The sequence below is a fragment of the Platalea leucorodia genome (genome assembly GCF_965183815.1).
Source record: "Platalea leucorodia genome assembly, chromosome: 7".
Lineage (NCBI taxonomy): Eukaryota > Metazoa > Chordata > Aves > Pelecaniformes > Threskiornithidae > Platalea > Platalea leucorodia.
In genome coordinates, this window is record NC_138829.1 from 27182093 (window position 1) to 27193649 (window position 11557).

General features: G+C 42.5%; 1 protein-coding gene across 1 annotated transcript; it reads right to left on the bottom strand.

The window, feature by feature from the left end:
- Positions 1-75: 75 nt before the first annotated feature.
- BBOF1 (basal body orientation factor 1) lies at positions 76-11528 on the bottom strand. The gene is given in 11 exon segments (XM_082318662.1): positions 76-254; positions 1854-1922; positions 3194-3298; positions 4796-5295; positions 5707-5851; positions 6255-6342; position 6714; positions 6716-6778; positions 7940-8083; positions 9885-9950; positions 11171-11528. Coding segments are annotated over 11 exon segments (1575 nt in total). The 5' UTR covers positions 11447-11528; the 3' UTR covers positions 76-136.
- Between the last annotated feature and the right edge of the window lie 29 nt (positions 11529-11557).

An 11557-nucleotide genomic window follows, 5' to 3' on the forward strand; every position in this document is an offset into this window, starting at 1 on the left:
GCGTAGTCAAAGCAGCAGTGCAGCAGACAGGGGATTTAGAATTTGCAGCTTTGCTCACAAGATAACTTCCAAAATGAAAAGTGCGGATGAGTCGGTAATTGCTGTGGCTGTTGTTCACGCAAAGTGTACAGCTGCATTACTCTGTCTGTGGTGTTAACATCTGAATATGCGGAAGGATTACTGCAGAAGATGATGAATCTGGTAATTCAGCCTGCTGTGTAATGAATATTTGGTTGGGAGAAGTATTTTCTGTGCTGCAAAGGTAAAATATTCTAGGTAAATCACCATTAAGACATTGGCATTCATTCATGCACCTCAGAAAGGAATCCTAATTAACATTCTCTAATATTGTCTACAGTCATTCACTTTCAAAATGCCTTAATTTTCTTCCTAATCAGTATTGCTATTCTGACTTTTCTGTTGTCTTATTAAAACCCATTATATCTTTCCTTTAAAAATTCTAAAATCCAGCTTCTCCTGTAACAAAAGCAGTCTTTATCAAGCTTACCTGCTCCCTGAAGAATTGCAGGAGTATCCTTGCGCTTTCTCCAGACCTGTTCGAGACACTTGTATAGTCTTTTCATTTGTGCACAAACATTTTTGCTGATTATCTGCATTCCCAACAGCATTTTTTAAACCGATGGTTTAGAAATACAAATCTTGTATCTGCCTTTTTTAGTTAATGAAATGCCTTTTTGGATCAAGCTGCAGATGCTGCCTGATCATGATGTACCTGCCTCATCTCACTGCTGTTACTGCTTTCTACCCATCTGTTTATTCTCCTTTTTATTTCAACATTTGCTATAAAAAATCAAGCTAAAGAATATCTTCTATATTATACAAAAGTATAATCTAAGTATAAAGTATCTCATAATAAATTTCTTTAGACTCTATTAAAATACAATTTTATAGTCGACCCTTTGTCTCCTATTAAAAATTGTTTCTTGCCTAGAAGGCACTGCAGTCTAGATTCTTAAAGCTATTTGATACTCTTAAGTCCAAAAATTATGTTAAAATAGTTTAACCACCTTTGAGAATCGGGCCCCGTGACTTCCACTTCTGTTTTTTTTCCCCTGTCTGTACAAAAAAAAGGCTACAACTCACTTCCACTCCTGTTTCTGGAAGCAGCGATCTGCCTGTCCAAAGGAGGTGTCTCTCGTCTTTCCGTAGCAATGCCTCCAGGGCTCCTGCTTATGAGCTTTATCTGGTCATTTGATGTCCGAGTATTACATTTTGGTTTATGTGCTTGACTGCTTCATGGCTGACGTGATGGCATGCCAGAACCCCTCCCTGCTTATTCCTCCAGGGTAAGTTGATATTGCTTGCCTTGGAGTGTTATAATTAGCTATATGGTTGTATTTGAGTCTGTATCTGGAAATCAGGCATATGAATCTTCATCCTGGTCCATTCTCTCTAAGTGATTCTATACTGAACGCAACATCAGCTTAATAGATTTTGCCTTTTAATAAAAACTCGCTGTGCTAGCTGAAAATGCATCTCCTTGTATGATCATGGCCCTTCACAAGAGAATCCTCAAAAAATAATAAAGCTGCTTTTCAATAAGAGAAGGCATTAAGGGGGCATGAGATCCATTTTTTTCATGAGATCTGAGTGTAAATGCCTGCTGCTAAAAGATCAACATGACCAGAAATTTCAAAATAAATAAAAAATTCCTCTCTCTTGTCACACATACTTTTTTTTGTGCATAGACACACTAATATAGATCTTCAGACAAATGAAAGACATTCCCACAATCCTAAAGTGGGAAGGATGACAGAGAGACAATTGCATCCATTTATATATAACCAGGAATGAGGAGATGTTAGATAGTGTGTTATAATTTAGTATCTTACCCCATTTTGCTTTCTTTTTTAGTATCATCAGGAGCTGGAGCTGAAGTAGCCAAAACCCTGGTGTATTTCCTGTGAGGAAGACACAAGAGCAAAGTAATCATCATCTAACGGTGATTTACGCTCAGCCAGGTTTCCAATCCCACACCGAACTTGTTTTCTAAAATGAACAGCAAGCAAGAAATGCCAGGGCACCTGAGCTATTACAGTACACTCTCCAAAATCAGCGCTATGAATCAAACATGAGTTCAGTTCACTATGGAGTTCTGTATTCTGTGGCAAAATCATTACAATTAAAGAGGAATGAGGAGAAACAAACAAACAAAAAGTTTTTTTTAAAAAAACGGGTTTAACCATAAGTCAACTTAAAATGAAGTGTTTGTATTCCATTCCTCAAGCTTTCATACTCTACAGCCTTATGTGTGCTCTTGTATGTTGGCAAATACCGATAAAAGGAGTTAGATCCATGCATAAATTGGAACCATAAAAGCTGATGGGTGAATCATTTAGTTATACGTTTCTTACTTCCACTGTAATAACCTTAACAAAATTTGCTAAAATTCCATTAATGTAACTTTTGCGAACAAAACATAAATTTAATTTTGAAAAAATTAAATAAACTCTTCTAACACAGAGAAGTTGATATTCCACCCTAAGCATTAGGTCTTCCCAAGCTACATTAAAAATCATAGCATTTTAGATTTCTCTTTGGGCCCTCTTATGTCCCAGTTCATGGCTTATAATATATTTAATGCTGTTTGAATGTTGAATTTCCAGTGTAAGCCATATTTTAGGTATCTCTGAAGTCATGCTCCCAAGTTTCTTATGCAGACAGCAATGAGCCATAGCATAAGTACACTTTCAATAATCCACTTGTGGATATTTGTACTTTCTAATACTGGGCAGATTGCTTTATGGCACTCTTATTAAAAGGAAATACATGTGGGGAGTGGTACTGCCACAATATACATTATTTACTTGTTTGGTAAAGATGGATAGGGATTTATTAATGACTGAACAAAATTAATCCCACTGCACTGAGCAAAGTTAATTCTCCTCACTTCTCCTCTCTTCCTTAGCACTACCAAAATGTACTTCCACTTGCTTTTCTTTTGATACTACACACAAAGATCTAACAGTAGTCTGGTGCACGTCCAAAATTAGTATATAGTATATCAATTTTTTCAAAAGGTTAAAGTATCTCACACCAAGCCACACAGTTAGCTAGATTTTTATGTTAGATGCAGAGTTTCTTGGAATCCCCTGACCTGGAGTTATCAATCAGCCCAGCTCCTGTAACAGTGACAGTTCAGCATTCACCTACTGAAGAAACAGAATATTACCATGGATTTCTGCCATTCATTTTGGCAAAAAGCAATCGCAGAACACGTTCTTTTTGTTCCCATGTCAACTCACTGATATCCACTTTTTCAAACTGGATTTTTTCCCTGAAAAACACAGAAAAGATCAATGTATTAGAAGAAAATTTCAAAGGCATATCTCTCATGGAGTCTGTATGTATAAAACAGGTTTTAAATTCTAGCTCTGCATTGCTCTTGTTCAGCTATTCAGAGCATGTAAATTCAAAAAATAAATCTGAGCACACAGTGCTGTCTTTTTGACCACTAAATCCATGGCTCTCTAAACTAAGTAGAAGAAAACCAATGATTTCTGTTACACGTGTAGTGGTTATAAATACTGGGAGAGGGAGGGTTAGTACTAACGTGTGTTAGTTTCAAGTACATTGTCCTTCCCTTGCTTCTCCTGTTCATACATAAAACGGTCAATACGTATAACCCATTTTCATTCTTGGCTCCAGTCTCCCCCTTCTCTTGCTCGAAGGAGAAACTTCCTTAGATCTCAGTAACTACTTTCACCTCTGATTTTTCATGAAGTGTTTCTGCTGTGTTATTTTTGAGATAAGATATAACCTGAGCTGAACAAAGCATTCTGACTGATTGTGTGTCACTAAGTTATTCAATAACCAATGCATACTAAGCAAGCATTTTATTTGGGAGTAGGATACTTCTGATCTCTCACCAAGGATGTATGCAAGCTTCAGCTATGGGGGACCTTAACTCTATGGCTTCAAATCCAAGTGCTGGGACACTGCTGCAGTTTGTAGGCACGGATTTCTAGCAGGAGACTGGAGATCTGTAATCCCGGCTACTGCAGCATGTGGAGCCCTAATTTAAACTAAGCTGCATCCTAATACGAATTCTGAGATACTCACACTTATAAATCTGAGATTTTGTTTTATTCACTATAAAATGTAATCCTGTCAATCAGTACTGTACTGCATGCAATCTTGTTTTTGATATGTCAGTGTCTATTTCATGTAATGGCTTAGTTTTTAGATTATTATGAAGCTTTAGGAAAGCAGCCTTTGAAAGCACAATGCAAAGCAGGGGCTTCTGACATATGGAAGAACAGTTGAAAAAAGACTGAATTTGCCATCTACTGGATGTTTCTGTCAAAGTGGTCAGCAACATAGCAAAGAGCTGTTAGCATCTTAATTGTAATTTTTAGGCTTCAGTGTTGTTAGCTCACTGGAGTGAGTAAAAAGCAAAAGAGCGATGCCAGAAGAGCAATGTCTGTAAAACCAAAAAGATTAGAGAAGCAACAATAATTATTGAAAGGAAACTGCAGAAGAACATCTATACTGGAAATTCTATATCAAATTCCATGGCACATGGCAGGATATGCAAAGAACTCTTTTGAGCTTATCTTTAATTTAGTCCATGGAAATAATGACCAAAAAGTGGCAGCTGAATTGAAATTAGGTGCCCGCAAAGTCATTACTGATAGATAGGATATTACACCTCATACAGTTATTCTCGCTACAGAAGCCTCCACAAGCATTCCAAATCTAGACAAGATTATCGCACAAAGGGTTTTTTCAGGTGTGCTAGGAAGATAGACACTAGTTTTTGATGTTTCAATACCAGTAGCATTTCTCTGCTTCCTCTAGGTCTCTGTACACACTATTTGTGCTATTTATGTTGCTTCTGAATGTTTTTATTTTGGGAAATTCTTCCTTCCCTGCACATGCCTCCATCATTTTTCTGTAATAGGCAGTTTGGGCCTTTTTCTTATAGTGCTTTCTACTGGATATGATCTCCTGCTTCACATGTTCCAGAGCATCTAGGAAGAACCTTTCCACCTCAGTCCTCTCATTTAAGATATTCCGGGCTAGTTTCTTCACTCGGTTCATCTCCCGATCCTTCATTTCTAGTAGTTGCTGCAGTTTCTTGATCTCCACCATGCTTGCCTGGTTTTCTATCAGCACCTGATGCTGTGTTTCCTGAGTCTCCCTCACAGATTCTCTGGTCATGCGACATAAGGCCACCTCCAGCTTTTCTACTTTACGCTGCAGATCTCCAATCTGTGCTTTCTGGCGATTGATCTGTAGGATCTTTTTTCTAATCAAACCCTCATTGGTTTCCTAAAAGATGAGAAGAAAATATTTGGGCTTTTATTTCATTTGCACCAAATCTGGAGGTTTGTTTTTTTATCCCCCAACACTGACAATGTAGTAAACATGCTGGCACCTTCACATTGAAGAGTGAATAATTCTCTGGGATCAATTCTTTGTTTAACAGGAGAAGCCAGATAAAGAAGGCGTGGTATGTAGTATAAATTACAGAGAGACCTATCTTAATGGGCTAGCATAGGAAACCCTTCCTTCTTTCTCCTCCATAATTAAGATAGAATAAGAGCTCTTCTTCAGACAACTCCGAATTCAGTAACTTCGGAGGTGTCTGACTGGGGAGAGGTTGGCCTCAGTAAATTTATATGTGTATCCAGATGTACCCCGTCTTGGAGAATGAAACAGAATTAAAACCAGAGCAGAAACCTTCTCCTGTAACAGAAGAGTTTTGTCTGCTTCTAACTTCTGTTTGATTTTCTGCAATTCCCTTGTCTCTTTCAACTGGTAAGCAAATGCACCGTGAAGACGAACATTCTCCTTAAACACCTCTCTCCCCGTGCTGTTCAGCTGCCTGGACAGAGAGAAACAAAATCCAAGAGCTTTAATCACCACCTTTCTTGCTTTTTTTATATTAAAATCAATATTTCAGTGTCCTAATTTCAGAGCTAAGCTGTAAAATTCTTACAGGTCTGTACCAAGTTTTCATAGCTTTGCTTCTAGTCCTACGTCTGGACTGGGAGAATGAAGAAAACAGCAGTACTGTTGTGATAATATTACCTCCAGTTCTGCCCTGGAACCAGCATGAGTCTTACAATTTAAATGTAAGTGCTGACATCATCTTGACATTTGAAATATAAAAACAGCCTAGGTCATCACTGATTTTGCCCTTCAAAAAGGCAACATGGGCAACTTATTTAGAACACAGCGCTGAAATGTAGAAAAAGTAGAAAACGGGAAAAGCAAGTGTTTCTTACAGAACAGCCTCACGCTGGGCAGTCTCTGGCATCATTATTTGCTTTTTCTCAACATCTTCTTCCAGTCCTTTCTGAAAGGGAGAAAAGCCTGTTTAAATTTTGCATGGGACCTGTGGCACTGAAGCTAAAACCTGAAACAGTGTAAATTCTAAAATCACACCCGCAGTTTTCAGCTCACCCGACTTCTTGCTACAGTAAGAATGAACCCCCGAGGGCACTGAAGTACCTGATGGAAGTGGAGAATATGGCCTTTCTGGGATCCTGGCATCCCATGTTTTTCCCTGGAAAGCTGCACCTAGCCTCCAACTCATTCATCATACTTGTGTTCCCATACTTGACATGGGAAATTGTAAAATGCTCAGTAAAGAAGAACTGTGAGAACTATATAAACCAGACTAGTCAGTGGCAGAAATCATTTTGTTCTAATAAAACTTTCTTTAACTGCCTGTCAGTCTTTACCTCCTCTCCAATCTCACAATCATTTCCTGATGTTTCCTGTTTGAAATCTCCGTACTCTCTTTTAACTATGATAAAAAATAAAATGTCTTTAATAATGGCATTTTATTGCAGCCATATAACTAAAAGTGTGGATGTACTCTTCAAGGAGGAATTTGGTAGTCTTTCCTGGCACTACCCATGGTCTTCATCAAATTTTTACGCTATTTATAAAATTCACTTAACCTTCTGACTTGTATTATTGCTTTCCTTCCCCTTCATAGTTCACCTGTGCCCATATTGTCACATCACTGCCAGTCACTCACACACACTCTGTCACTCTGTTTAATGCTCAGTTTTAGAAATCTGTAGTCTATTTATTAGACTATTATCTATTAGACTACTATCTATTAGAAATCTTTAGTCTATTATTCAGTCATCAAGATCATTCAAAGTCCAACGCCTCAAGTGTTCTTTGAAAAATGCCTGACTAACTTGCATTTGATATCTTAGCTTAAAAGTAGCTTTATATTAATAATCCAAATGCTGTTGACCAATCATTTGTCTCCACGGAAAGCATTTGGTGTTGTTTCTAAACCCTTTCTTGTGGTTGATAAAAATCCCAGTAAAGCTGAGTCAGCAAGGCACTTGAATTGCTCGAGGCACTTTTTTCATGTCATCAGTCAGATGGGATACTTTTTTATCCCAGGCTGAACTGTTTTACAGCCAATACTTCTACTTAATATCTGTATTATAGCTCCAAAGTATCTCTGATTAGGTCATGTGCTGTATAAGGGCTTAGTGAAAGACAGTCCCTAGTTTTATATTCTAAGTGGCTTATGTGGTTGAGAAGATGGTACAATACTAACGTTCACATCTTAACTGCGCCGAGTAGTGAGAAATCAGTCAGACTTAAACTGCTTATAGTCAATTACTAGCTCTTCCATACATATCTTTAAAGTGTGTACTAGATGTTCTAGTCCATCCACATACATGTTTGTATGATTCCATGTGACTGTGTAAAAAACCAAAACCAACCCTGCAGCACTGGACCATTACAGAAGCGAGTTCTGGCCTCAGAACTTGCATTTTACCCAGCTAGTGCTTTTCCTCACTCTCTGTAAACTGTAAAGAAAACAATCCAGCAGACTGGCCATGTCTGTTCTCCTCCACTCCCAAATTCTATGCTACCACGCAGAAAGGTTGCTTTTTACAGAAATATTGCAAATGCCTATTTATGACAAACTTACATCTTCCAGTTCTTTCTCCACAGCTGCTTTCTGTCTGTGGAACTCCTTTATTAATTTCAGTTCTAATTGAATTTCGCCTATTTCTCTAACTTTTTTCTGAAATTTCTCTTCCAGTTCTTTTATTTGTTGGGCATAATAGTCTGCCTGCAAATCAGAAATTCTCAATAAGAAGAAAGCAAAATGAGAGAAACCAATCACCAAATATTGTAACATAAAACACAGATCACACCGAACTGAATGTCTGCAATTATACCAAGTTGCAGTGTTTTAAAAAACACCAGGAATTCATCTTTAGAAGAAATGCTGCAAACTCAGCAGAAGCTACCCTCATTGTATTGGGTTTGCGTGGCCAGGTTTTGGTAGCAGCGGGGCTACAGGGGTGGCTTCTGGAAGAAGCTGCTAGAAACATCCCCCATGTCCAACAGAGCCACCGCCAGCCGGCTCCAAGATGGAACCACTGCTGGCCAAGGCTGAGCCCATCAGCGACTGTGGTAGCGCCTCTGGGAATAACATAGTTAAGAAGGGGGAAAACTGCTGTGCAACAGCAACTGCAGCCAGAGAGAGAATACGTGAGAGGGACAGCTCTGCAGACACCAAGGTCAGTGAAGAAGGAGGGGGAGGAGGTGCTCCAGGCGCTGGAGCAGAGATTCCCCTGCAGCCCATGGAGGTCCACGGTGGAGCAGATATCCACCTGCAGCCCGTGGAGGACCCCGTGCCAGAACAGGTGGGTGCTCGAAGGAGGCTGTGGCCACGGGGGAAGCCCGTGCTGGAGCAGGCTCCTGGCAGGACCTGCAGACCCATGGAGAGAGGAGCCCACGCTGGAGCAGGTTTGCTGGCAGGGCTTGTGACCCCACGGGGGACCCACGCTGGAGCAGTCTGTTCCTGAAGGACTGCACCCCGTGGAAGGGACCCAGGCTGGAGCAGTTTGTGAAGAACTGCAGCCCATGGGAAGGACTCATGCTGGAGAAGTTCATGGAGGACTGTCTCCTGTGGGAGGGACCCCACGCTGGAGCAGGGGAAGAGTGTGAGGAGGAAGGAGCAGCAGAGACAACGTGTGATGGACTGACCGCAACCCCCATTCCCCGTCCCCCTGCGCTGCTCGGGGTGGGAGGAGGTAGAGAACTCAGGAGTGAAGTTGAGCCTGGGAAAAAGAGAGGGTTTGGGGAAGGTGTTTTAAGATTTGGTTTTATTTCTCATTATCCTACTCTGATTTGATTGGTAATAAATTAAATTAATTTCCCTGAGTTGAGTCCGTTTTGCCTGTGATGGTAATTGCTGAGTGCTCTCCCTGTCCGTATCTCGACTCATAAGCCTTTTGTCTTATTTTTTTCTCTCCCCTGTCCAGTTGAGAAGGGGCATAACAGAGCAGTTTGGTGGGCACCTGGCATCTGGCCAAGGTCAACCCACCACAGCTATCATCTATAGCCTTTTCTGCTCTTTATAATCTGAGGGTGAAAGAAAGTTCCTTGTGGAGTCTGCTTGATGGGAGATAACTGTCTTAAAGTGCAGATGAGCACAGTTCTGTGCTTCTTATTGAAGCCAGATTAACAAATAATCATTTTCTCAGTTCTTTTAAGAATTCTTGGTTCAACAGTAGTGAATGAAGGAGAACTATAAAAGAATTCAAAGTAGTTATTGTTTATCTCATTAAAAATGAAACATGTTCTTGCTGTGCCTCTGGCCTCACCGTTACCCAGCTGGTTCCTGATACTATTTCAGATGCTATAAAATATTCCTACTACTATCTGAAATTATACTGCAGAGTCATGGGATAACTCCCACATCACCATTGGCTTTTTCAAGTTCTTTCTTCATGCAATATTTTTGCATCAAAACCTGTAACAGTTAACTGCCCTAGCTTGTTCCTCATACTAAAATCAGGATGACTTTTCAGCCTGCTCAGAAGATCCCACTGTTCTGAGGACAAAGAGAAAAGTTCGTTCACCAGCTTCTTCTTCTCTTCTTGCGCTTGCTCTTTCAAATCAATCAGCTCCTGCTTCAGTTTCTCAATCTGTGAAAAGAGAAATCAAGAAACAGTAACTGTGGGATCTTTGCTGTTTCTTCTCTTAAAATTTAATTATGAGAAGACACAGAAAGGGAGGAAAGGTCCCTCGTTTGCAGTGTTCAGGTCAATTAAACCATTTTTAAAACTGTTTGATATGTGTTAAGCATACAAAATAATGTAATCTTAAACTATAAAAACCCACATGTATTAGATACAAACAGGTCTGTGACTCTACTGAAGAATTAAAATTATGTGGACAGAGGGCTTTCTTCCTTACTGTTTTGGATAGTGGTGCAGTGCTAGAGAAGCAGTTTAGAAAAGGAGAAAAAAGACACATACAGAAGGAAAAACCGGCAGCTGGAAAAAGGTCTGAGTAAGATCTTCTGTGCTGGATAGGCTGAAAGAAAACAATGGGATATGAGCAAGAAAATTATCTCCCACCATTTGACCTCACCTGTGTCCTGGGGATCAGAGCTTTGTATCTTCTTATTCAATAAATAGGATGTTGATTTAATTTTATTTAAACTGAAATTTTTTAACTGAAAATTCCATTTTCAGTTTCTTTTTCCAACTGAAAAAGGGTTCTGCTTGATATTTGGATTTAGAAAAGTAGGAATAGGACTAAAGTGAAATAATCTGCGATAGTGGAAATGGAAGCTACAGTGTAGGGCTGCTTTTTCTTCATTGTGTTCTGAGCAGAGTCTGGCTCTATTTTCTCTAAAACCTTCTCTAGGTAGCTAAAACCAGTGGATTTCCCTTAGCTTTCTCTTTGTTCAAGCTGAACAAACGCTTCAGCTTCTTCTTGTCCACCGTGTGCTGAAGCCCCCGACCGTTTCGGTGCCCCTCCCCCGGACTCGTCCCGGTGTGTTGCTCTCCCCCCTTGTGCCGAGGGGGATCACAACCGGACGCCCTGCTCCCGTGCGAGGGAGCGGGCCCGGGGCAGGAGGGCACCGGGGGCAGGGCCTGCCCCTCGCAGCGCAGCCCGCCCAGAGCCTTCCCGCCGCCAGGGCGCACTGCTGCCTCACGGCCCGCCGGGCCCCCGCGCGCCTGCCGCGCCGGGGCGGGACGGGCGCTGGCTGCAGGGAACGAACGGCGTCCCGCCCGCGGCCGCCGGCGCCGAGCGCGGGGGCAGGACCCGCCCTTGCGCGTTCTGCTACAGGTGGCTGCGCGCCGGGCAGCCGTGCGGGGAGGCCGGGGGGGAGAGGGGCCCGCCCGGCTGCGCGCACCTCCTCCGCCTTCTCCCGGCCTCGCTTCGTGAGCAGGGCCGTCACGGCCGCCGCCTCCCTCTCCGCCTCCGGCTGCCGCCACAGCAGCGCCGCCTTGCTCCCGGCCGGCCGGCGGGTGGCTTCGCGGCACTCGGCCCGGGACGCCGCGGTCGCCGCCCGCCGAGCCTCCCATCGCGCCGCGGCGACCTCGTCCCGCTTCTCCTCAGCCGCCCCAGCCGCCTGCCCCGCCGGCCCGCGGGAGCGGGAGGAGCCGCTGCTGCAGCGGCCGCCCGCCATGACCGCCGCTGCCGCCGCGTCTCCACGGCAACCCGCCCCGTTGCCGCGGTTACCGGCCGCCGCGTCGCCTGCCCGCCTGGCGCGCGGCCTGCCTCGGGACCCCCCCCGCGC